The sequence below is a fragment of the Excalfactoria chinensis genome, chromosome 5 (genome assembly GCF_039878825.1).
Source record: "Excalfactoria chinensis isolate bCotChi1 chromosome 5, bCotChi1.hap2, whole genome shotgun sequence".
Classification (NCBI taxonomy): Eukaryota; Metazoa; Chordata; class Aves; order Galliformes; family Phasianidae; genus Excalfactoria; species Excalfactoria chinensis.
This window is the reverse complement of record NC_092829.1, coordinates 15,347,480-15,371,408: the sequence shown is the minus strand read 5'-3', so window position 1 is coordinate 15,371,408 and position 23,929 is coordinate 15,347,480. Positions and strand designations below refer to the sequence as shown.

Here is a 23,929-nt window from a genome sequence, read left to right as displayed (position 1 = left end):
AGGTCTCAAAGGCTGACCCCAGAGTATGAGACATTCCAAGGCAGTGCAGGATCACTTTGGAAATTGTGTCTGTCTGCAGCTCCAGTTCTCACAGTGCTGTAGTTGGTCTGACATCAATACTTGGTTTCAGGCAAGTTTTCTCAGCTTTGCCTGTTGTGAAAAGTTCTTGGCCAAAATACCCGTAGATCAATACTACGTTAGTGGTTCTTTGCTGTAAAAGCTCCTTGTATTAGTGCCTGAACTACAAACACGATTCAGAATTTTGCTCATGGGTGATGAAATTGGCCAATGACTAGTGGAAGTACAAGGAGCATTTAAGTTCATGATGAAAAGACACAGTGTTATATATCCCTGCTGAGCCCCAACAGCTATACTGTCAGTGCTTACCACTTCATCTTTCTGTTTTTAACATGAAGGAAGGGGGTGTTTTTGGCACTCGTGCATTGAATTTTATCCTGTTCTTGCCATATGTCATAGTTTACTGTAGGCAAAATGATAGAATGAGAAGTGTTAATGAGCATAATTAGTGTTGCAGTCTGTTAGCTCAGACTTCTACTCCTTAATTTTACTCCAGGAGTTCCCAAACTGCATTTACTGTATGCCATCATGAACAGCAGGGCAAGCCATGTTCCACTGTGGATTATGCTGCATGCTATTAACATTGCACGCACAGCTTGTTGTACCATATAAACTTGGCTCTCCAAAATGGTACAAGGATGCTTTTTGATGATCTCACCCAATTTTAAGATATTTGGCTGGGTTCCAGACCTCTAAGCTTAAGGAATTTAGTTACATCAAATATTAGCTATTCTTTTGAAGCTGAATGGAGGAGAAATAGGTTGAAAATTTATTTCATTTAATCAGTAACAGAGCAAGATGAGAGCTGCAGCAGGGCTCCACAGTCATTGTTGTGACCTAATCATTCATGTAATTGGTGTAATCAGTCCTGACATGTGAAGAACAAATTTTCTTATATTCAAAGAAAGCCTTTCAGTTTTCAGCGTTCTTACAATTCCTTCTGCAGCGCAGGTCTGTTCTGCTTCAGCTGGAGCTACTTCAGCTGTCAGTAAGATGGGAACTCTCGTAGTGCCCCTTTGAGAGAACTTGGGATGTGTCTGCACCCCTTGTAGTGCCTCTCCCCTCCTCTGTTGACTTCTTCTGCTATTCAGAAACATCCCTTCACATCCATGGGATTCGTCCCAGAAAATGGAAAATTTGAACTCTTGTTCTTTGCTGAAAACACAGAACCACACCAAACCTATTTTTTTAACCATAACTGCCCTCCGATACAATTTTCATTCAGTTCTAATTCATCTTTAAGCTGTCTCTTTTAGGCCACATTTCCCTAGATTGCCTATGAAAATAGGCAATATGATTATTTTCTTCACACTTATTTCTTTTTGATCCTACAGGGCAAACTGATGGGTGTGAATAAACAGGACAAGTGGTTTTTACACTAGGAAGTATTTTGAGTTGAGAAGCTGTTAATTTGAGAAAAGCAAGTGGGCAGGTCCGGAGGCATAAAACTACTTGAACTGTTTGTTGGATAGTTATCCAATAAAAGTATTTTTCCCTGTAGCAGCTTGAGTACCCCAGAGCTAGGGCTAAAAAAATCATGCTGCTTATCTAGGGACTGATGGTGAAAGAGCCATGACCTTCCCTGCAGCCCTTCCTGGGGGGAGGCCAGAAAATGGATTTGCACTTGTTGTCAACAGTGGTCAGGCTTCTACAGGGGCTGTGTGCCTGCATGTAGCTGCGAATGGATTGCATTTTGAGTACATCAAAACACTATCAAAAGCTGCAGAACAAGGTTTTCTGCCCCCTTCTCTTTCTAAGATACCAGAAAACAAATCTATTCAAAATTAAAGTCACTTTCTGCTCTGTTTCATCATCCTGTACAAATTTAATTTTGATTATGCTTCAAATCATAATGAGAACAGTTTTCGATCATCTTCTTCCTACGTATTTTAAATGCAATGATAAATTTTTTACAAAAGGTGCAGGAAGGAAGTCAGAGATGGTGCACGCTCAGGATTAGTGACAAGCAAGTCTTTCAACACCACGCAAGTGACTGGGGGCCCAATCCTGTTAAGTCATTTATGCAGGGATATATACAGGTGTATACCTTGGTAAGCACTTCTGTTATAAAATACATGTAACTCTTGGGATCCAGATCCTGCTATTCAGACCTCTGATTGACCTTTTGTGCCCTGTAACATTGATTCTTGAGGTCGAAATGGTGTTACCCTGTGAGCAGGGGACAGCCCCATACATGGGTTCTCCAGTGTATTTAGGCAGGCACGTTCTTTGGGAGTGAGACAAAAGAATTCCTCTCTGCTTGATGTCTGTTCTTTGTATACACTCACCTAATAAGTCTTCAGTTACAAAGGCTGATGGACAAATCTTAGAAACTTTGGACTTACTGTGCAGGCTTAATAGGCTAATAAATTTTAACTTCTCCACCTTAGGCTGCTTAAAATTATAGTTAATTGCACATGCAGTGTATGACACACAGGGAAGTCTCTCTTCCTATTACACAAAGTGATGAAGATTGGATGAGATGTTTGTGCTGTCAATACAGAGGACTAAAACTCCCACTAATAGCAGCTGGAAGTTGTCAGCTACAACATTAATCACCTGGTAAAGTCTCTTGGGACTTGGAGCTCACCTGTCTGCCAAATTTTAAACTGATGATGAGGCATCCAGAGGCCTTGGCAATGGGCAACCTACTGTGCAAGCAACTAGAGAATGGAAATGAATGGTGAGTCAAAGATTCTCAATAAAAATGAAACATAATGGATCAAATCAAATTTAACATCCAAATGCTTCCTGCAAACTGGAGCAAAAGAAGCGTGATACAGAAACAGGAATGACTTTGTCAGCTGTGGGACCTATCAGGTTCTGAAACATCCCAGACGGCTCGTAGGCAGCTCATGAGGTGAGATGGATGAAGCTGTGTGTGCCTGGCAAGACACAAGTCTGCCCTTCCTAGGAACAGCTCTCAGACCTCTTGTTTTGTGTAGGCTGCTCTATGAATGTCTGAGAAGGAAGAAGTGTTGTCCTTAGACAAATGCATCAGAATGCCCTGTGCTGGGACCACAGGACTTGCTGACAACAGTTATTGTAGGAAAAGGAGGTTTTGAGAGCAGCAAGCCTTGACTGGGGTGCTGCAGTGGGAAGATGAGGCTCTAGCCACTTAAATACAGTGATGTAATAATGGCTGTCACATTGAGACAATCCACAGTGCCCATCTAGGCAATTATTTCCTATGGTACCAGTAATACTGGGTGTTCTTTAAACAGAAATGTTCGATATTTTCCTAACAAATATACAACTGAGTCACACACTGGGTCCCATTTTATAAGCCTTAGAATCTTCTTCTTGGCACCTGTGTTTGGGCATGTCCATGTCTCAGTCAACATTTCATTGTAACTGACAGAGTTGATCTTCAATTTTAAAAAACAAGTGTTGCCCAAACAAGATGTCTCTAATCAAACCTTGGAACCGACATCTTACTTATGCAGCCCAAACATATTTATCCTGTCAGCTCACAGTGTATCTCCATCTTCCTCGTTAACCTCTGGAGAAAAAGAGAGATGCATAGCCAGCAGAAATGGATGGCTGTTTTGCTCCGGCTTATACTGAAGTCTGCTGGTTGATTGCATGTGCAAAGGAGGAAAACAACACACTTTCTTTCCATTTGCTGCTGCATGTTGTAAAGGTGTACTATAATTGAGAGATCCTTGACCCTTCATCACTATGGCAGTATTCGGAAACAAAAATGCCTTCCACCTGTTCTAGAGAAAGTCATAGACAAGAAATAACTTCAAACAAGTGCAGAAAATGTTAACATTAAATACCAGAATATATCAGAGTATTTCAGCAACTTAAGATCACAGCTAATATTGCTCTTCATCAATTTAAGGCTACCATGTATTTTCAAAAAACAAGAATAATATTATAATGTAATTGCCAGTTAGTCACCAGAGATGACTCATTACAGCTTTGCTGTCTGACAATGGCTTTTACACCTCCCTTGACTCTTTTTGAGTCTATAGCTTGCTATGAGCTGTGAATAGACTTCTAATGAAGCTTGTTGTGCTTGAGATATAAAAGTAGACGAGTATTTATTTCTCCACCATATAACGAATAAATCAGTGTACGTGCTTTGACTGTGTGACTTCTTTATGGTTCTCTCTTACGAGTTGAATTCTGTCCTCAGAAAAGATGGAACAGTGTGTTATGTTTTCTACAGTTATCTGAGAGAGTTAGTAGAGTTAGCTCTCCTAGTTTAACTGCTTATCTGTTGAATGTAATGTCCTTTACTGAGCAACTGGGAGAGATTTTAGGAATTATTCTTGTGATCAAACCTACATCATGGTCTATTAGCTCTGATCCACATGTCAAACAATAACATTTCAGCCCCGGACTGACCAAGGCATACATATGTTTTTATTAATTAGCCAGAGCAACACCTGCACCCAGAACACACCAGTGCACTCAAGGCTTGGGAAATGGTAGTGTGGGTTCCAAGTGGAGGTGTGAAATCTCTGGCTTGGAGCATAGCTCCGCTGTTTTTCTGTATGGGATCAGTGCATCGTGCACTGCAGTGAATCACATGTGGAATTACGAGTTTGCCTGGATGATGGTTCTTCAGAGCAGTTTGAGGAGGAAGGAGCTGAGGCAGAGTGGTTTGCAGTAGCTTACTTTTGTCAGATATACTAAGACCTATGGAAGAAAAGCACTGGTTATAACATATATATATATATATATATATAGTAGCTTTTATGCTCTGCATTCAGTGCTTTTGACTTATCTTTGTGTACCCAAAAGTAGTCACAAATTATATGACAAGGAAATTGTCAGGTGCAGATATGCTATTTTCATACGGCTCAGCTCCTCCAGGTCCTGCCCTGGCACAGCATCACACCATTAATTCGCTGGAACACATATTGAGTCCTGGTGATCTGCTGGGCCATGGATATGGATTTAAATGCTCTTCTGAACAGAGCCCAAAATGATGCCACTTAAATACAAAATGTTTCCTTCTCCTTCTGATTATTGAAATAAATGAGCCCCACATGATAGACGAGAGACAGTGATGTACAGCAATAATCAGATGTTATGGGAATTCTGTGCTGTGGAATGAATCAAGTGGCTTCCAAAACTGATAAATTGAGGAACTGAAAATCTGATTTGTAAATTGTGAAAATAAGTGGATTAATTAAAGCAGCATGTAAAACTGAAGATTCCTTGAGTAATAAAGAACTGATCAGAGAGCCATAATGATAACAGAAGAGCTGGCTGCCAGTCACATTATCATCTGTTCTTTCAAAATTTACTTGAATGGTATGATGAAAAAATGCACAAGGAATAGAGTGATTGCAGTGAGATGTGGTACCAATCCAGCTGGTAGCTATGTTACTTCCCTCCCAGAAAGGCCCTGCATCATAAGATGCCCAGCTCTGGAAGGTAACCAGAGGCCAATGTCTATTTTGCATTTAGTTTGGGATGTTTTCTGGCCTATGTAAACACCACTGATCTGCCCCTGCACATGGTTCCTTTTCAGAGTTAAAACTTTGAATCTGGGGGGAGAAAAGCTGTTCTGCTGGGCAGGTTAATTTTACCACACCCTCACGATACGGGCTCTAATACTTTAGTTAATGTCATGACCCTGAAAGCAAAGAGGAATCACAGAGGAGAGAGGAGGCAGCGGGGGAGTGCTGCAGAAAGCATCTCTGCCTTGGTCACCTTCCCCAGGGAATTTATCTAAGTACCCATCTCATGCTCCCTTCTGCAATGCGCCAAGTCATCGTGGTTCTGCGATTAGCCTGGTAGCATCTGTAGCCGCCTTCTCTGTCCCATGAGGCTGCTACAATGCAAAATGTGTGTGTCTCTCTCCTCCCACTGCTGTAAGACTATTTTATTTCAGCAGAAGTCACACATTCAGCTCCATTAAACGTAATGGCATCAGATTGATATGAATGCTCTTTTTAGTCATTTGAGGAAACACTAATGCCTCTGAGCAGGGAGATCCTCTGTCTAAAAGCCTCCTTTCTCCACACTGTTCCAACGGATGGCAGCATTAGCTACTGACTGCAGTGTGGCCACAGTTTTATGGGCACTTGTGTCCTTCCAATCCATTTTAGCATTCCTGTCTCCACCCCAAATACAGAGCTCTGTACTGGTATATAGAACCCTCTCCAGTGATTAGGAAGGAGATCTAAAAACTGGGTAACATTGTACAAGACAGAACTGCATTTCCAGCATCAGTCACCTGTTCTGGAGCTCTTTATTTCTGTGAAAATGGAGTGATTCAGATCGACACCACAGCGTCTTGTGAAGGTGAACAGATCGACACCATCTTGTGAGAGTGAACAGAGCAGCTGGAGCCTGTGGTGCAAGATGTTGATGGCACAGCTGTCCTGGAGGGGTTGAGCCACTGCACTCCCTCCAAGCTGTTCCAGAGCCATTGCTCTCCCCAGCTGGCAGCACACGTGGCAGTGGCACACACCTGCTGGGAGGTACTTGTGCTGACTGGTCAGAGTGATTTGCAGAAGTGTGAAAAAGACATAAGGGGTTTCACCACAGTTACCCTTAATTATCTCCTGTGCGTGAACACCAGGTGATCCTGCGAGCTGCTGTGCCACAGCACTGTTCCCTTCGTGCCACCCCACACTAAGAGCTCAGAGGCTGCTGCCAGGGGAAGGAGTCACTCTCCAGCTGGTGTCTCCAGTTTGTACTGTGATGCAAAGTCAGGGGAGGGCGAAATGTAAAAGTCATAGAATCATAGAATCACAGAACCACAAGGTTGGAAAGGACCTATAAGATCATCTAGTCCAACCGTCCTCCCTTTACCATACCCACAGACATCCCCTATACATATCTCCTAGCTCCCTATCCAGATGCTATCCAGTCATTGTGTTAATGCTGTTGTGCTTTTCGCCCTAATGGGAAGTCACCCCTTGCTGCAGGAGGATGGCTGCCAGCCCTGACCCTGCCTTAGGAAAGGGTGTGCTACCTGGCAAGCTCAGTCTGAGCTCAGTGGGGCACATGTTCACAACTGAAAGGAAAAAGAAAAGCCAGGAGCATCGGTTCACTCCGTGCCATAACTTGGACATGCTTCAAGCACTCTAGATGAATCAATGGGAATAACGCACTGCTAAGAGCAGCAGAGGCCCTCAGAGTATCTTTAACATTTACTTTAACTTAATTTTTCCCTTTTTTTAAAAAAGATCCAATGTAATTTCCATTTGATTTCCTGGGCGAATTTGGAGCTGAGTATAATACATGGCCACCTGTGCTGGGTGCTTAGGCTTGGTGCAGTCAATTGGTAGGGCATTAATTAGCAACACAACCCTGTTCTCTCATCTTAAAGATGTGGTTTCTGGCTGAGGCTTCTTATGAAAAACCAAATTAAGTGTAGGTAAACTGTCTGTCATTTGCAATGCAAAGTGCTTGGATAAGAAGCTATTTGACACACCCAGAGATGCAACAAAGGCAGCAGGCAGTGCACAGGGAGAAAAGGATCACTGAATTCCTTGTCCCCGGGGAATAAAAGGAAGGCTCTGCAGATTGCAGCCCAAAGTGAAGGGCAAGTGAGCTGCTGTGAGTTTCTAGATCAGACTGGCACATTCCCCCCCGCAAAGCCCCAGTGTTACTCTGGCAACTGTGATAACTCTTCTCATCTCCTGCACATTGCAGTCCTGTGTACTTCTGGTGTTGAAACCACAGAGGCACCCCATGTCCCTGTAGTCTAGGAAAGGAGCACAGAAACAGCCCAACAGTGTAACTTATGGGGGCAGTGAGCAGTGGAAAGGTGAGCATCAAATGGCTTCTACTGGCTTGCAGATCAGCCTCGGACTTGCACATCCCCCTGTAGTTCCCGAACATGATATCACCTTGCAGTTAGGAGAAACACAGTGCTGATAGATTAGTCCTATCTCAGAGCCAGTGTGGTATTTTCCCTCTCTGGAGAAGCTGCTAATGAAGATGCTGTGCTGGTGCTTGCCAAGCAGCACCAAGCTGGTTGCAATGAAGGCAGGGCTGTGTGCTGGGAAGCAATATCTGGCACCTGGTAACAGGGGATCAGCAATGTTTCTCTGCACCCACACTCTCCACTGCAGAGAACTGTGTGGGCAATCCAGGCAAGTAAACTAATGAGCTTTGCTTAACAAACTATCCCAGCTGAATTCCTGAAGATATTTACACATTAGGTATATAGCAGCAAGGAAGTGACATTTCAGACCAGCTCTTTACAAGAGATAAAATAGTAGTGGATTTGTAGCAAAGAGGAAATATGGCTTGGTAATTAGGTAGGAAATGAATAACTGAGCTAAAGGCAGAGTTCAGACAGGGGTCTGAAATACGCTTTAAAGAGGATTTTTCCATTAAGGCTAATTGTCAAAATAGCTGCTCAGTAACATAATCCTGGAGCAGCATAAGATGCTTCTGGTCTCATGTGCCCAAGCCAAACAAAAAGAATGTACAGCCATTAGCAGAATTCTACTTTTTTGAATTGAGGATCCTTCAATATCTGTGTTAGTGCTGCTCCTGGACTTCCATCTGAGCTCACAGCCCTGGCTATGTCTCACTGTGTGCAAAGCCCACATAGTCAGACCTGCTGCAGAGTTGCATTCAGCAAGCTTAATTAACTTAACAGCCTGAACCTGGTCCTGAATACTGCATTCGTGCTTGGGTGGGAGTAGTTTTGGTCCATTTCCATTTAGCTTGTGCTAGGACTGTGAGTGTGGAAGTCTGTGGCTTTCTTTCTGGACTGGTCACCATGAGCTTCTTCTAGGTGGCTGCAGGCTCTGGATGCTCCCAGGGTTATTCCTCAGCAGCTGTTCTGGGAAGTGGGTCATCATTCTGTGTCCAGCTTCTCTGGGGCTGGTGCTCCCGCTTCAGGGTGCAGTGTGGGTGCGATGCCTGGTCATCGCATGAGCTGTGCGGAGATGCTAAAGATTGAGTCAACAAAACTGAGCTGTTCAGCAGGTTTGGGAGAGTATCCTTCTCCTGAGGTTGCACAGGTAGGGATGAAATCTAGACTGTCCTTTTATGTATAGAAACATTCAGTCAGCAGGTTGTCGGTGAGTATCTCCAGCCATAATACATGGAGAATGGAGGAGAGAAGGAAAAAAGTTCCGACCACTTGGCTGCTTGTCCTTTAGCTGCTAGCATCAAACACAAGAGCTCTACAGTGGGCCCAAGGCTCTGGGGAGCCTCCCTGGGGTGGCCTCAAAGGACACATGGCATTAACAGGACATCTCACCACAGAAATGCAACTCTGAGTCTTGTTTTCCCCCCTCCCTTCTCTTATGCCACGGGAGGAATAGAATTGTTTACAACTCCATGACACTATAATGTCATTTACAGGTTAAGGGTTCCCCCTGAGCTCTTCTCCTCCAGGAGTCTGGTAGCACAGCTAGAGACATCATATTCCTGCTGGCTTTACTTCTGCTTTAGCTGAGGACATGTCAGATGCCTGTCCAACACTTCATTTTTACTTTGGGGTGCATGTAAACAATGGCTTCCCAGTGCTAATGATGAAAAAGAAATGATGGTCCCACCTCTTTCTATTCACTGCTACAACTCCTTCAGACTCTCACTGTCCCCTTCAGGAAATCTCTGGTTACAGGTGACAGGAATCAGCTGAAAACCATCAGTATGTCAGCCAGGCAGCATGCCACCATAATGCCCTGCCTCTCCCTTCATCACTTCAGCTGCTGCTGCCCTCTGCACAGCCAGGCAGCTCCTACTATTTTATCATTGCCTTGCAAGCTCTCCACTTTGCTGCTGGAGCAATGGGCAGTAATCAGGGTTACAGTCAGCACTGCTGGTTTTATTGGAGCACTGAGGATGTTGAACACTTTCCTGGGAAGTCCCAGCCCACGCATTACTGTGATCTGGGAGCATCTCAACCTTATTTTGTAAAAGAAATTACGCTCTCATGGTGACACAGGAAAGCCTGAACACAAGGTTCTGGTGCACGCTGTAAGTGTGATAAAGCTAAGGGCACTGGAACTGTTAAAATGGGAGTTTAATAATCACAGAAAAAGTCACTATTCTCGTTCTGGTGTTTTCAGCATGTCTGGGGATTTGGGGTTGGCAGTGCTGCTCGTGTTGCTCATGGCATCACAGCCAGCAGCTGTTAGCATGGGGCTGGGTTATTGGTGGCCTTCACAGCAGCACCACCAGGAGACAGCAGAGAGCTTCGGGAAGAATCTCTTCTAGGGGAGAGTGTTTGGACTCTGCAGACTGGCAGGAATGGAAGGTACTCAGTGCTATGAACCTCCAGGGGATGGTGCTGGCTGCTCTCCCAGGGGTTGTGCTGCCTTGGGCCAGAACCTTTGCCCATCTGTCCTGGAACATCAAAGGTTTCTGGGTACTGCAGTTCAGACCTGGCTGCTGTGCAGAACTGTGCTCGCACCCACCTCCCGCTGCTGGCCCAGAACCCCAGAGAGTTTCACCACTCTAGATTCAGGCACCTCTCTTTAGCAGGGATTCAGCCCTGCCTCCTTACCTGCCAGGGTTGCTCAGACCTGGCTGTCATTCCACACTGCCAGAGTCTACTGAGCAAACTGCCAGGGCAACGCCACACACTGACCTATTCAGAAGAAGAAAAACAGATGAAATGGTTTTCTTGGAACTGCTATTTCAGGATACCCTGTGGCCTTTTCCTTTGACAAGCTTAATAAAGAGTGCTTATGTCGGACAGGAAATCTGGTTAGTCTCCATGAGTGGACTTCTCAATTGTTAATCTCATTTGTGCCAGAGACTAAAATGACCATGACTTTTGTCAGCCTGTTGATCTAATATTCACAACCATCTCCATAATGACACAGCCAATCACCTTTTAACTGGCAGTAGGATCACTGGAAAATACTTCAGGTTGGGGCAGTAAATCCACCCGCTATAGAGATTCCTGCTTCTAGCTTGTCTTGCAGATGATGCTAAATTACTTGCAGACATTCAATGAAGTCTATGAACACCATAATTGTCAGTGCTGCCATTCACTGTACAGATTAACATTTGCCTACCGTTATTCTGGTGCTGTTTATCCTGTTGTGACAACCAGTACCCCAGCCACAAGGTGAAAGACAGCTCAGCTGCTCCAGTTACAGAGGGGAGACACAGTTTGCAGTTAGTCAATAAAAACAGTCTCCTTACAAGGCAACGAGTCATATTAGGTTCTTTTAAAAATCCCTTGTATTTTAACAGCAGCGCATTAGCAGTTTGGTATCTGGTATAACTACATAGTTTCCATGGAAATGAACAGGAGGCATTACTTTTAGAGCGACCCGTGTGTTCCACTGCACAGTGCTGCTGCATTCACTCACAATTAAATGTGCTCGAGAGATCCATTTTCAAATCTTATACATACCTTGTGCGTTTACAAAAGGAGCATCCTGAGCTACAAAGGCCACAAAGAGAGTAATTCTTCAAGTGGGAGACCCAGCAAAGCAGGCTGCAGCAGGAGGAAACAAGGTGGCACACTGCTGGGTCCCAGAAAGTCCCTGCTCTGTGCCCAGAGCCACTCAGTGCCAGGCTCAGACGTGGCCAGGTGTGTGCCCAAACATTTGGCTCACTGGCCTTCAGATGTCTTTAGGATCTGGATTTCCAATGCTCTCTCTAGTAGACTGTTCCATAGTCTCATCTCCGTGTAGTTTATTTCTGAGCACTACGACTATGTTCTATTTCTTTCTGTTACCCCAGCATTCTCAAGTACATTCTGCCTCTCCCATCTTGGTGGCTATATTCTTCAAGTGTTCACAAACTGTCACACTGTTCTTTGCGAGCCCTGCTGCATATACGCCTGGCGTGCAGTTAGATACAGCTTAGCTGTACTTTCTTTTCTGTTTATTATTGGATTTGCAGTGTTAAATATTTCCTCCTGGGTGATTTGCATTATCACATCCCGTTCTGTCACTGTGTAGCCCTCTCTCTTTATCAGTAGCTACGGCACAGCTAAATTGGCCTATATTTTGTAAGTGTCTCACTCATTTTCCTCTGCAGATGTGACCTTTCTGTTTAGGGAGACACTTGAATTGTATGAGTGCTGCACAGATGCACACCATCAATAACAGCAGCAGCGAACAATGCATGAGTAACAGTGGGGAAAGCCGTGATAACCTGGAGCAAAGTGCACCTCTTCCCGATGACAAAAGCCTTTGCTGGCAAGCTCTGTTCGACAGTCACTGGAAGGAGAATAAGCATCTCAGAATGTTAAACCGCTTAATGAATTTTATTTCTAACCATAAATCCTCACTTGTGTGTCTGCGGAGGAACATTGTCATGTTGTCATGGCCCTTTCTCACAGCGCATCATTTGTTACTGTTTTCCTGCCCTGAATCTTTCAGTGCTAGGCTGGTGATGTATAGCAAGCACCTTACTGCCTCTGAAGCTGATAGCAGGGAGGCACAGGTGAGTGAAGGGCATGCACTGACAAAGACAGATATTGATAAAAAAAATAGAATCAGTGATAAGAAAACATTTATTTGTCAAATTCTTATTAAATCAGATCCGATCATAGCTACTGTCCTGTGTAATACTGCCTGCAGTGCAACACCCAGAGTTTAACATGCCACTCTAGGTAGAATTCTTTGTGTTTCACAGAGGAATGTTGTTCCTCTGAGCGGGCATCTGCTTCTTTTGCTCTCAGGCTGGGGAGGTTTGGTTTGCTGTGAGCTGACATGACTTTGAGAGCTGACAGCAGAATATGTTGACATTGCTACAACTGCTGTCCCCTTTTCACATTTAATTAACAGCAACACTTCTGCAGGGTGCCCGCAGCCGCAGCTGTGCCGTGATCCCACCACATATCTCACAGACGTAGGTTGCTCTGAAAGTAGTGCCTCCTATTCCATGGAAACTACAGCAGGTACAAAGAGCACAAGAACGCTGTTTGGTGGAGCTACAAAACACCTGTTTTTTAACACAGTCATCACCATGAGCTGTGCATTTTCACCAGCAATGAACAAGAATCTGTATGCTGCACTCATAACAGTCTGACCAGTGGAGGTGACCCACTGTCACTGTCACTACTGCAGAAATGCAGTGCCCACCTCTTCCCTGCACTCACATTCACTGTTTGGTCCCCATCAACATTCAGCAAGTATCAACAAATGTCAATAGGTGCCATTTTTTCTGCATGGGGGAACTAAAGAACACCCCTTTGCTTCATCCGCACTTCCATGTCAGACACCATTCCATCACACTGCCCCTCTGCTGCCATCTGCCTCATGGCAACAAAATGGAATGGAATATTGATGGGAAGGTTCAACCTTCACTGCCGTACCACCAACATCCGCTGATGTTGCAGACCAACATAACACAGGAGGCATTACCTTCAGAGCAGCCCTCATAACTTTTGTTATACACTATGAAGGAATCTGCTGCGAATGCAAAAGACGGGAACTGAAGAGGAGAGCTATTTTTACAGCAGGAAATGGATGGTGTCATTTCTTGTAACCCCAGATCTGAGCATCTTTGCCAAGATTGGCTTTATATGGGGTTGGTATGGGAGAGAAAATGTATCAGGGAGGGACAAATGACAGAGAGCACAGAAGATAAAACGCAGTTGCAAAGCCACGGTACTGCCATGCCTGCTGCTGTTCCTTCTAAGCTTTTCCAGAGGAGACTGGCATCTCCACGTTGTCATCACCCTGGATGTTGTCAGACGGGCCCAAGTGAAGCAACATCCAAAGCAAACAGGATCCCGTCATTTCTCATTTCTCACCCCATGTGCCAGAACCACACTCATTCTGCAGCTCTCAGGACCTTCTCCAGTTGTTTGCTTTTCTGATAGAAGAGTTCTACGCAGCCCCTATAGTAAGTGCTCGTGCCCCATACTGGGGCTTTGGCTCTTGCTTCTGAAGTTCTCTCTTAGTAAGTGTGTCCTGTGTATGAGAGAGCAAAGCAGAACCCCAGAAAGCAGTCTGAAGAAATCATGGGTGGGAACTTCTGTTTGCAAGTGAGGATGACTGATTTGACTAACTCAGATTCAATTTGCATTACTAAAAGAAAACACAGACAGTTATATCAGCCCTACCTCCTGATAGCGCTGCAATTACGGGCTGAAGGAGCAGAATGTGCATCACAAAACTGAAGCTGCAATTATTCAATAGAGGATGCGAACACGGCGAGATGCTTGTGCAGCATTAGATTACAGAGCTGCAGGAAATGACCGGGGGGGGGGGGGGATTATGCTACAGCCCACAGCCAACAGATTAATGCAGAGCCAGGACTTCACTGAGGAACGTTTAAAACTAATGTTTCTCCTTAATTCAGCATGGTGAAGCTGGTGACTCCAAGGTTATCAGGGACGTTAGGATTTTTCTGCGTGTTTCGCTCATGTCTCAATGACTTCCCATTCTCCTACACCAACAGCAGCTCTCTCTGCTCTCCCCTCTTTCTGCTTCCCTGAGCTCTCAGTCATTAACTGCACACAGCTTTGCCAGGCAGCTTGTGCTGTCCAAGAATTCCATACCCACACTCTAAGTAGTCACTGCAGTTTTTAGAAAGCATCCATATGTGCCTTTAGAAATACTGCTGGGAAATAAGGGGAAAGGGTTGTTTCATGTATTCCTCTTTCTGTGGGAATTATTTCAGTGTCTTCTCCAGTTCATCGCTCACTGCATCCTGCAAAGCAGCTTTGGAGCAAACTCAGTGTACGTGAATGTGGATGTAGTTAATGATGAAGCATTCAGCTGTTCGAACCATCCTAAACCAGCAGTCCATCCATGGGCTGGATCTGGGGTGATTCCTTCCAACCTCACTGCATTGCACAGGCCAGGTGAAGGATCCCGTATCCCATTTAGATGACTTACCTCCACATCCCTCCCCTTCCACTGCTTGCCACAAATGGAGCAGTTTCCTCATCAGGAATTCCCTGGCAGCTTCCAAGGAGCCACCAGCAGCCCTTCAAATACAGACTGGTATGTCAGCCCTTACAAGCAAACTGGCTCATTGCATTTGCCCGTCACACTACCAAAGGTCTCTGCTGTATCACTGTTCTTTGCTTGCTGCTCAAGTGCAGCAGGATCTTCTGTTACAGAAACAGAAGCAATGAGCCGCGCAGTGCCCGGAGTTTTGCCATCCTCTGTTTCAAAAAGAGGGAAAGAAGGCGTTTTCTTCCACTCAAGTCCAGTTGGGCTTAGGATGCTGCTTTGCTCCTATGCAGCCTTTGCTCATCGGAGCCCTTTGGACCGAACTTCACTGTAACTTTTGGGGACGTTCCTGCCAGCAGGGGCAGCGGGGTGAATCCGATGCAGAAAAGTGATCTCCCTGCAGCTGGTGGGTGACAAGCTTGAGGCAGCCCCTCACCCACCTGCAGCTATGGGCAGTAACAAGCCTATTGCTTTGAGGCTTACAGAGCGACCACGTGTAGAGGCAGCATTGAAAGCATTATCCTTATTGTAACTTATCCTTATTGTAACGGGCTGTTCCGGGCTGGGCGCTGCCGGCAGGGCGGGCTCTGGCGGACTGAGGGTTACAGGAGAGCCCGGCTGGGTTCCGTTCCGGCTGGTGGCACCGCGGCGCTCAGCGGGGGGGCGCGACACCCGGCGGCCGCGCGGGTTGGTCACGAGTCCCGCTGCAGCACGCGGCCGCCAGGGGGCGCAGCCGCCCCGAGCGCTCGTGTCCCGCCGCGCGCCGTAGTGACGCCACCGTCTCGTCCCGTCGGGCGCGGCGGTTCCGGTGCGGCGCGGAAGCGATGGTGAGCGGCGGCGCGGCCCGGGGCCGGCGGGGCTCTGCGGGCGGGGGGCGGCCGCGGCGGCGGGCGGAGCGGGAGCGCGCGGGGACGTTCGTGAGCGCGCGGTGCCTTGCGGTGCCGCGGGGACGCTCCGGAGCTTTTCCGCTGCCGCCGCGCGTTTTGCCGAGTCACCGCCCGGAGGGCCGTGGGGAGCGGCCGCGGCATCCGCGGGTCCGGGCGGGCTGCGGGGCGGGGAACGGCCCTGGAGAGGCGGCCAGGAGAGCGGCGCGGCCCGTGTCCCCGCAGCACGCGGTGGGCGCCGGCGGCTGGAGACGCTGCGATGCGCGGCGCTCCGTACCGGGCAGGGCTCGGAGCGCGCCTGAGCTGCGGGGGGGGCTCCGCGGTCGCGGTGCGGACGCGCTTAACGCGGCCGTTGTGCTTTTTCTCATTTAGGGTCAAAGTCAGAGCGGCGGCCACGGGCCCGGCGGCGGCAAGAAGGACGACAAGGTGCGTGGAGCGGCGGGCCGGGCCGGGCCGGCCTTCTGTGCAGCTTCGGTGATGCCCGGGGCTGCCGGCTGTGCGCCGCTTGGCGATGCGGGCCCGCGGAGGCCGCGTTCCTCACGGAGCACAGCGGGCGGCTGTGAGCGGCACGGCGGCACGGCAGGGATGAGGGTGTGCCCGAAGCGTTGGGCCTGGTTGTCTCTGTCATGGAACGGCAGGTTCCAGCCCCCTGCGTTTCATATTCGCTGACAAACAGCTGGGCATGAGGAGACGTTTTAAAATCCCATTTAAAATAAGAGTGATCCTACTTCTGGGCTTGTCTTTCTGTATGGTGAAAGATGTGGCTTTGTTCCACAGCCATTTGGCTGCGTTGCCAGCCTGCGTACCTCACCTCTCTGTGTTTTCATTGCTCATGTCCTGCCTTTTTAATTGATTTCTTTCCTTGGAATTCCCACTGCACATCAGGACAAGAAGAAGAAATATGAACCTCCGGTTCCAACCAGAGTGGGGAAGAAGAAGAAGAAGACGAAGGGACCAGATGCTGCCAGCAAGCTGCCCCTGGGTAAGTACTCGGCCTGCCTGGGCCCTGCGGGCTGCCCGCACTGCAGCATGCACAGCCACAGCCCACGCTGGCTGCAGGTGGAGCCCAAACCTAAAGCAGGAATTCTCCCAATGAACTAATGAATAGTTGATAGTGTGTCATACTTAGTCTGAAACGCTGTGGTTCTGCTTTGATTGCAGTGACTCCTCACACACAGTGCAGACTCAAACTGCTGAAATTAGAGAGGATTAAAGATTACCTGCTAATGGAGGAAGAATTTATCAGAAATCAAGAACAAATGAAGCCTTTGGAAGAGAAACAGGAGGTGAGCTTTGAGTGAACGGCTAGTACTAAAATGACTGCTGTCATGTAAACTGCCTCACACAAAGGCAGTGGAAACTGCTTCGCACAGAGGCAGTGGAAATGAAGTGTCACAACTGTGTAAGTCAACTTATTGCATAACAATTTTTCACTAAACATCAGCTAGTTTTCAGAAAGCAGGATTTTCATCAAGCATTTTGATGCCTTTAGTCCAAACATTGGTTATTACAGATGTGACAGCAGCAATTTTTGGCTTCTTAGAAGTCTTTCCAAGTTCAGCAGAGGAAGGAAGAATATTCTTCTTGTGCTCATGCACGTAGTAGTGTCCATAGAACTAAAATGGTCCTTTAGAACGTGCTGCCAGTGTTTGACTGTGCAGTACCTGATCTGAAGTTAACACGCAGACTCTGGACCAACCCAGCAGCAACGTTCCTACCTGTGCTCCTGAGTTGTTACTTGAATTCTTCTTGACAACAGGAGGAAAGATCGAAGGTGGATGATCTGAGGGGAACACCAATGTCTGTGGGTACCTTGGAGGAGATCATTGATGACAACCACGCCATCGTGTCCACGTCAGTGGGATCAGAACACTACGTCAGTATTCTGTCTTTTGTGGACAAGGATTTGCTAGAGCCAGGCTGCTCTGTTCTGCTCAATCATAAGGTGAGTCACGTGAAGCGAGATGAAAAAAAGCACGAGGTCTGCTATTTTTAACTGGCATCTGTTCTGAGAGTCACAGGATCACACGATGTGAGATTAATGCTGTTTATTCCATACACCTAAACGTGTGGGCATTGGGTTGGGGCTTGTTCTAGTGTTAATAGTGATGTTTGCTTTCTGACAACTCTTCATGCTTGAATTAGGTTCACGCTGTGATCGGAGTCCTGATGGATGACACAGATCCTTTAGTGACTGTGATGAAGGTGGAGAAAGCTCCTCAAGAGACGTACGCTGACATTGGTGGCCTTGACAACCAGATTCAGGAAATCAAGGTAATGGTGTGCTTTCTTCCACTGCTGAGTAAGCTCTAAGCTTGGCCATTATGACAGAAGTACGGAAGAGTAACAGCAGAGCCAGCTGCTGTCCACCTGGTGGTGTTTTGCATCTTGCTCCTGCAGTTCTCAGCTCAGTTTCATTAGACAGGCACCTGGACCTGGAAAGATGTTCTAGGTTAGTAGCATCCCCATCACAAACTGTGTGGCCAGAAGCCTTTCACAGTTGCTGTGGAATCTCCAGAACGCTGAGCTCATCATCTTTGTGGTAATTTACTGTTTTGCAGCGTGTGTCTTGTAAAGTTATTGAGAGTTGCAAGATGTGCTTTAAAATCTAAGAAGTGCAGATGCTGTGCCATGCAAGGGTTTGGAAGAGGGGCTTTATTGGTGGTTGGTTGGAAGCGTCCTTTAACGAAGGGCCCTCCAAGTTTCTGGGGGCTCCCATAAACGTTTGGGAGCCAGTCTGCCAACTTGGAGAGTCAGTGTGATGCCTGAGGCTGGAGGAAGGGGAACACTCACTGTTTCTGTCTGTCGCGTGGAAAAGAAGCAGTAGAAAGAGCTGCTTTAGGGTAGAATAGTTCTTATAATTGGAGGTATCCAAGATGTGAGTTTTTCGAAGCCTGTTTTCCAATTACTTTGTTTCTTTTTGCCTTTCTTACTTGTATTCATGCAGTCCTTAAGAACTCCACAGATCTTCTGCAGTGCTCACTGTTCATGAAAACACTGGCTTGCTTTTCTCTTGATGCAGGAGTCTGTGGAGCTTCCCCTCACCCACCCCGAATACTATGAAGAGATGGGTATAAAGCCACCCAAAGGCGTCATTCTGTACGGCCCCCCTGGCACAGGTATCTGTGGCATTGTGCTGAGCTGGCTTTAGTTAAGTAGCTTCCACTTGGTTAGTGTTAGAGCACTGCCAGGGCTGTCCCTGATCTCGTATGGCTTTTTTTTCCAGCCTGCAGACTACTGACAGTTGTTTTTGTGATTAAAAACAGGTAAAACTTTACTGGCCAAAGCAGTAGCAAACCAAACATCGGCGACCTTCCTGAGAGTTGTTGGTTCCGAGCTCATCCAGAAGTACTTGGGCGACGGCCCAAAGCTGGTGCGCGAGCTGTTCCGCGTGGCTGAAGAGCACGCGCCGTCCATTGTCTTCATTGATGAGATCGATGCCATTGGTACCAAGAGGTGCGTGTCCCTCCTCTTCTGCAGCCGTATCCACATCCAGTTTCTGAACTCTGATAACCATTTCCATAGTCATACTTCCATTATAGGCAATTAGTTTAACGAGGAAAAATTCAAGTGACTCCTTTGGTGCTAAAATATGCCACAACCTTTTCGTATTAAATCGATATGGGCAGAGGTCTAACCTCTTCTCTTTTGCTGCTTGGTACCATCACAGGATGCCTTAAGCTGGAAGAGTCACTGTGTAAGTTAACGTGTCTCGTGTTCAGTGCGTACCCTCATAGAGTAACTGGCTGCAGTGATTCACCTGCAGAGCAGCACATGTGGCAGAGTGTGTCCGTGTACTGGGTATCTGTCCACACAGGAGGCTGCTTAGTTACAGTTAAGGTTTTTGGATAAGATATGATAAGTAACACGGCGTTATGTCACGGATGTGGAATTTGATCAGTGTTGCTCATGTCACATGAAGGTATCCTGCAGCCTGTAGCTAAGTTGGATTTGTAAGTTCCTGTGGCTGCTTGGAGCCATCCAACTTAAATAGTTTTTATAATAGTCAAGTGTTTTTCTTGAAGTAAATGAAGTGATGCTCATATGTGATACTGCAGTTACTGGCCTCCAGCTCCGGTAGAAGGGAGCTTCTGCCTCATGTATTTCAGCATATGTAGAACAGATGGGACTGATGGCAAACACTCAGAATTCTTCATAAATATTTTTTGTTGCTTCAGTCTCGTTCACAAACATGAGTGAGGCTTTTGTGGGTGCAGGTTACCTGATCTCATATTTGCAAAGTGCAGTGACTGAACCAGAAAGCACCAGACTGCATCCCCTGGTGTCTGTGTGCGTGAGGGGAAACCTCTGCAATATGGAAATGAAGACAGCCAGTGGCAGGCTTTGTTTTCTGTGGAGTGGGTACGCTTCCTTTTAAGAGTTAGGGGTTTGTGTTTTATGTTTGTGTTCATTTGCCGTGTCAGAACTGGATCTAAAACCTGCTTTTTGCTTCCTATGGGTGAACTTTAAAAAAGGTTTAAAAGAGGTTTTAGAAGAGGTTGGCATAACACTTATTCTGACTATTGTTCTCTCAAAGGTACGACTCAAATTCTGGGGGTGAGAGGGAGATCCAGCGTACAATGCTGGAGCTGCTGAACCAGCTGGATGGATTCGACTCTCGTGGGGATGTTAAAGTCATCATGGCCACAAACAGAATAGAAACTCTGGACCCAGCTTTAATTAGGCCAGGTAAGGGGATTCTGGTTTGTTTACGGCACTTCTCTTCTGAAAGGACTTCATCAAAGTAGCTCATCTAACACGCGGGCTGGTGGCAAGAATGCATGTCAGTGGTTTGTCTTTAATCACCACCTCAGCTGTGCTGATGTGTCTGTTCAAAGCAGAACCCATTCACCAGTTCCTGAATGGGAAAAAAAACCCAGGCAGGAGTTGCATTAACTTCCCTTGTGTGTACAAATGACTGAGATATTCTTCCTTTGTATTAAGGTGGCACAGGTACTTTGTAAGTAATTGTTAAGGAGGCTGAATAATGGAGAGTAAGTACATTTGTTTATATCTGCAGAGGCTGGGGAAGTAGGGCAGCACCAATTGAGGTTAATGGATGAGAACTTTAAACCTGGGCAATAAGTCTGGATTTCAGTGCAAGGAAACCAATCTGCTGCCTTGCAGACCTGCCATATTCTGCCCCCGGGGGATGAATGATTGAGAAATAACATCATATTTCGATGTATGTATTGCATGTTGCACAAAAAGCTCAAAAAGGCTCAGGCAGTACTTGCAGATGGCCAGTAAAAACATACCTGAACACAACCTGCATTGAGAGCGTTTGGGTCTGTTAAATGCAAAGTTAGAAAGCAACGCAAAGGAATGAACGGAGCCTCCTGGTAGCATTCTGAAGTAAATCTCAACTACTGGAGGGTGTGTGAAGATACTTTTCTTCTCGGGTAGCAGAGGTAAGATAGAGAACAAATGTAATTCAAGTTGAATTGGTTAGAGAACATCTCTGAGCAGCCAGAGCTCCGTAAGGAAGGACCCAAGGAATTCAGAGGAAACACCTGCTCAGGTGCTGCTCTGTGCTTTGCAAAAAGCTTTTGTCTCCACGTGGCCTTACCCTTCATGTCAAGAACAGTTACCTGAGTACAGAGCAGAAAATACTATAGTGGTATTAAAAGACAAGCTGTGGGGTAATCTGAAACTAACAAAGGGAATTTGCATGCTCTACCAGCTGTTTAAACTATTACCATCGCTTGAGCAACCACGGCACTTCCAGCAGCCTGGTAAACTCATTTACCATCGTGTGGGTTGGTTTGGAGCACTGCAGCTGGTGCCATCAACTGCTTTCAGAAAAGGCAGCGTTAAAGAAGAGAAGAACAGGCAGAGTGCGGAGCTGGAAGCTGTCTGTGAGGAGTATCCGTACACAGTTGGATCCGTAGGAGCTGGAACAACTCCAGTCCCAGCTGACAAAAGGGAAACATCTGATAGGAGCTTCCAGCAGAATTTCTTTCGCAGAGCCTTCTTTCTCCAGTTCAGTTTAAGGGCTCTACATAATTCTGATCAGTTTCTTCTGTAAAACGTGATGGATACCAGTGTGAAGACTGTTGCTCTCAATCTATATTTGAGATGTTCTTCCGGCTCTATTTCAGTAGCTGCATGCAAAAAAACCCTAAGAGTGAACTTCTCTTCTGCGCAGGACGTATCGACAGGAAGATAGAGTTCCCTCTGCCTGATGAGAAAACCAAGAAACGCATCTTCCAGATTCACACCAGCAGGATGACACTGGCAGATGATGTGACCTTGGATGAGCTGATTATGGCAAAAGATGACCTCAGTGGTGCAGATATTAAGGTGTGTATGTCACCGCTGCTCATGGTTCAAAACGTGGATCCCATTTGTACTGTGTGCAGATGTTTGTATGTTGAAACTTCCCTCTTTCAGTTTCCTGTGGTAACATCCCAGAGCGTCATTTGGGTCTCTAAAATACCTCCCCTGAGTGCCCCATACTCAGCTTTACAAATGGGAAACTGTTGCCAAATAGATCATTATTGGGCAGCTTGTGTGGGTAGAAGTATGTACCTGTGTTAGCTGAGCATGAACTTCTATAAGCACCAGAGTGGAAATTGGAAGTGGAATCTTGCAGAAGCATCCAAGATGCTGTTCATCATTACTTTAAGGTAGTACGGGATAAGAAGCATTTTTGGGACAGTGTTACAAGCAGGTAAAAATGCAGTTGTAGATGAGGAAGGTTGAGACAAGCAGCTCATGTATGTGAAGTGAACTGGGCTCTTTAAGTTAGAGCTGCCCCATGATGTTAACTTTCCTCTGTTACCTCCCTGTAAAACAGAACAGCCAACTGCTGAGAGCTGCTCCCTGTGGAGGAGGGGAATTGTATTACTGCAGTGCTGCCTTTCTTGTGCCATGGAAGTATCACTTCACAGAAAGACATCTAGCTTAGTCCATGTTGTTTTACCTGCTGCTTTTTCAGTGCTACTGACCAGTATCCCACACGAAAGCATTTAAATTGTGCTAACAATCTTCCAATATTACAAACTCAGCAGAATTGTCACGTAGCTCAGACTGTCTTCCGAGGTGTTGTTTGAAGGGCTGCAGAGCCAGTGACTTGTTTGGCTTCCTCTGTTGCAGGCAATTTGTACAGAAGCTGGGTTGATGGCTTTGAGGGAACGGCGGATGAAAGTAACAAATGAAGACTTCAAAAAGTCTAAAGAGAACGTTCTCTATAAGAAGCAGGAGGGAACCCCAGAGGGACTGTATCTTTAAGTCTTCTCTGCTCAAGGACCATTGGGAACTCTGGTTGGGATGACAGTCGTGTAAAACCACATAGTCCAGCTAATGCTTATTCTTGAAGAGGTTATAAAGCCTGACGGCTTGTTTCCCAATAAAACATTGATTTGAATTGAAGTGCTTTGGAGGCAATGAGGAGTTACTGACACAGCTGTTCGGTGAACAGAATGCAGTCTTTGCTGTGGAAACTTTCTGTGGGAGCAAAACGTGGCCAGTGACAGAAACGAGCAAGTTAGACATGAAGTGCTGTCACAGACACAGTGCTGTAACAGCAGCAGCAGCAAGGCCGAGAGCTGTTGGGTTTTCATGTTAAAATTATGTGATTTATTGCTGAAAACTAACCCTGTGCATGACTGGAGTGTTCGTGAGGATGAGAGGAAGCCCGAAATAGAGCTGGTTTTCAGCTGCAGAGAAAGCAGGGGGAAAAAGAAAGGCAAAAAGTTTTGTTATGCATTCCTGTAAGCCTGAAGAGGTCTGTTAGGAGAACACTCCTAATTGTGACAGCTGGCCTCGTCATTGCTTGTGGAGCTCAGGGGCTTTATAGCTTGTGGTAAACAAGGCTCTGGTTTTTTTGTGGGGGAGGGGGAATGTGGCTGTTAATGCTGGGAGTGATAACCATGGAGAGGATGGTGCAGCTGAGGAAGGCAAGCTGCACTGTGTTATGCTAAACCTAGAACTGCCTTCTCGTACACTGACTGCCATGAGAGTAGCTGAAGAAGCAGCATGAGTTTGAAAACCTTTATTCTCACCTTGTGCAGCAGAATTTAATTCCTGCCTCTATCTCCAACATTTTGGAACTCAAGGAGGAAAAAAAAGTGAATAAAGCCAGCATGTTCCCCATGCAGGAAAAAACAGCAGGGTCTGAATTGAAGGTAGGACTTCACTTCAGGGGCTCCAGTG

General features: G+C 46.3%; 1 protein-coding gene across 3 annotated transcripts; it reads left to right on the top strand.

The window, feature by feature from the left end:
• The first annotated feature begins 15,632 nt into the window (after window positions 1-15,632).
• Window positions 15,633-23,150, top strand: PSMC1 (proteasome 26S subunit, ATPase 1). 3 transcript variants are annotated; one of them, XM_072337155.1, is made up of 11 exons: window positions 15,633-15,715; window positions 16,145-16,198; window positions 16,658-16,754; window positions 16,934-17,058; window positions 17,532-17,717; window positions 17,918-18,046; window positions 18,795-18,891; window positions 19,039-19,228; window positions 20,310-20,461; window positions 21,921-22,075; window positions 22,871-23,150. In XM_072337155.1, the coding sequence occupies exons 1-11, from the start codon at window positions 15,713-15,715 to the stop codon at window positions 23,003-23,005; spliced, it is 1,323 nt and encodes a 440-aa protein (XP_072193256.1). In that variant the 5' UTR covers window positions 15,633-15,712; the 3' UTR covers window positions 23,006-23,150. The 3 variants fall into 3 exon arrangements, with proteins under 3 accessions (XP_072193256.1, XP_072193258.1, XP_072193257.1); XM_072337157.1 differs by lacking the exon at window positions 15,633-15,715 and adding an exon at window positions 15,786-15,805; XM_072337156.1 differs by lacking the exon at window positions 15,633-15,715 and adding an exon at window positions 15,853-15,922.
• The last annotated feature ends 779 nt before the right edge of the window (window positions 23,151-23,929 follow it).

Coding starts and splice junctions, on each gene's coding strand:
- PSMC1 (XM_072337155.1), top strand. Junction 16,199..16,657: donor GCGGCAAGAAGGACGACAAG/GTGCGTGGAGCG, acceptor ACTGCACATCAG/GACAAGAAGAAGAAATATGA. Junction 17,718..17,917: donor CTGTTCTGCTCAATCATAAG/GTGAGTCACGTG, acceptor TGCTTGAATTAG/GTTCACGCTGTGATCGGAGT.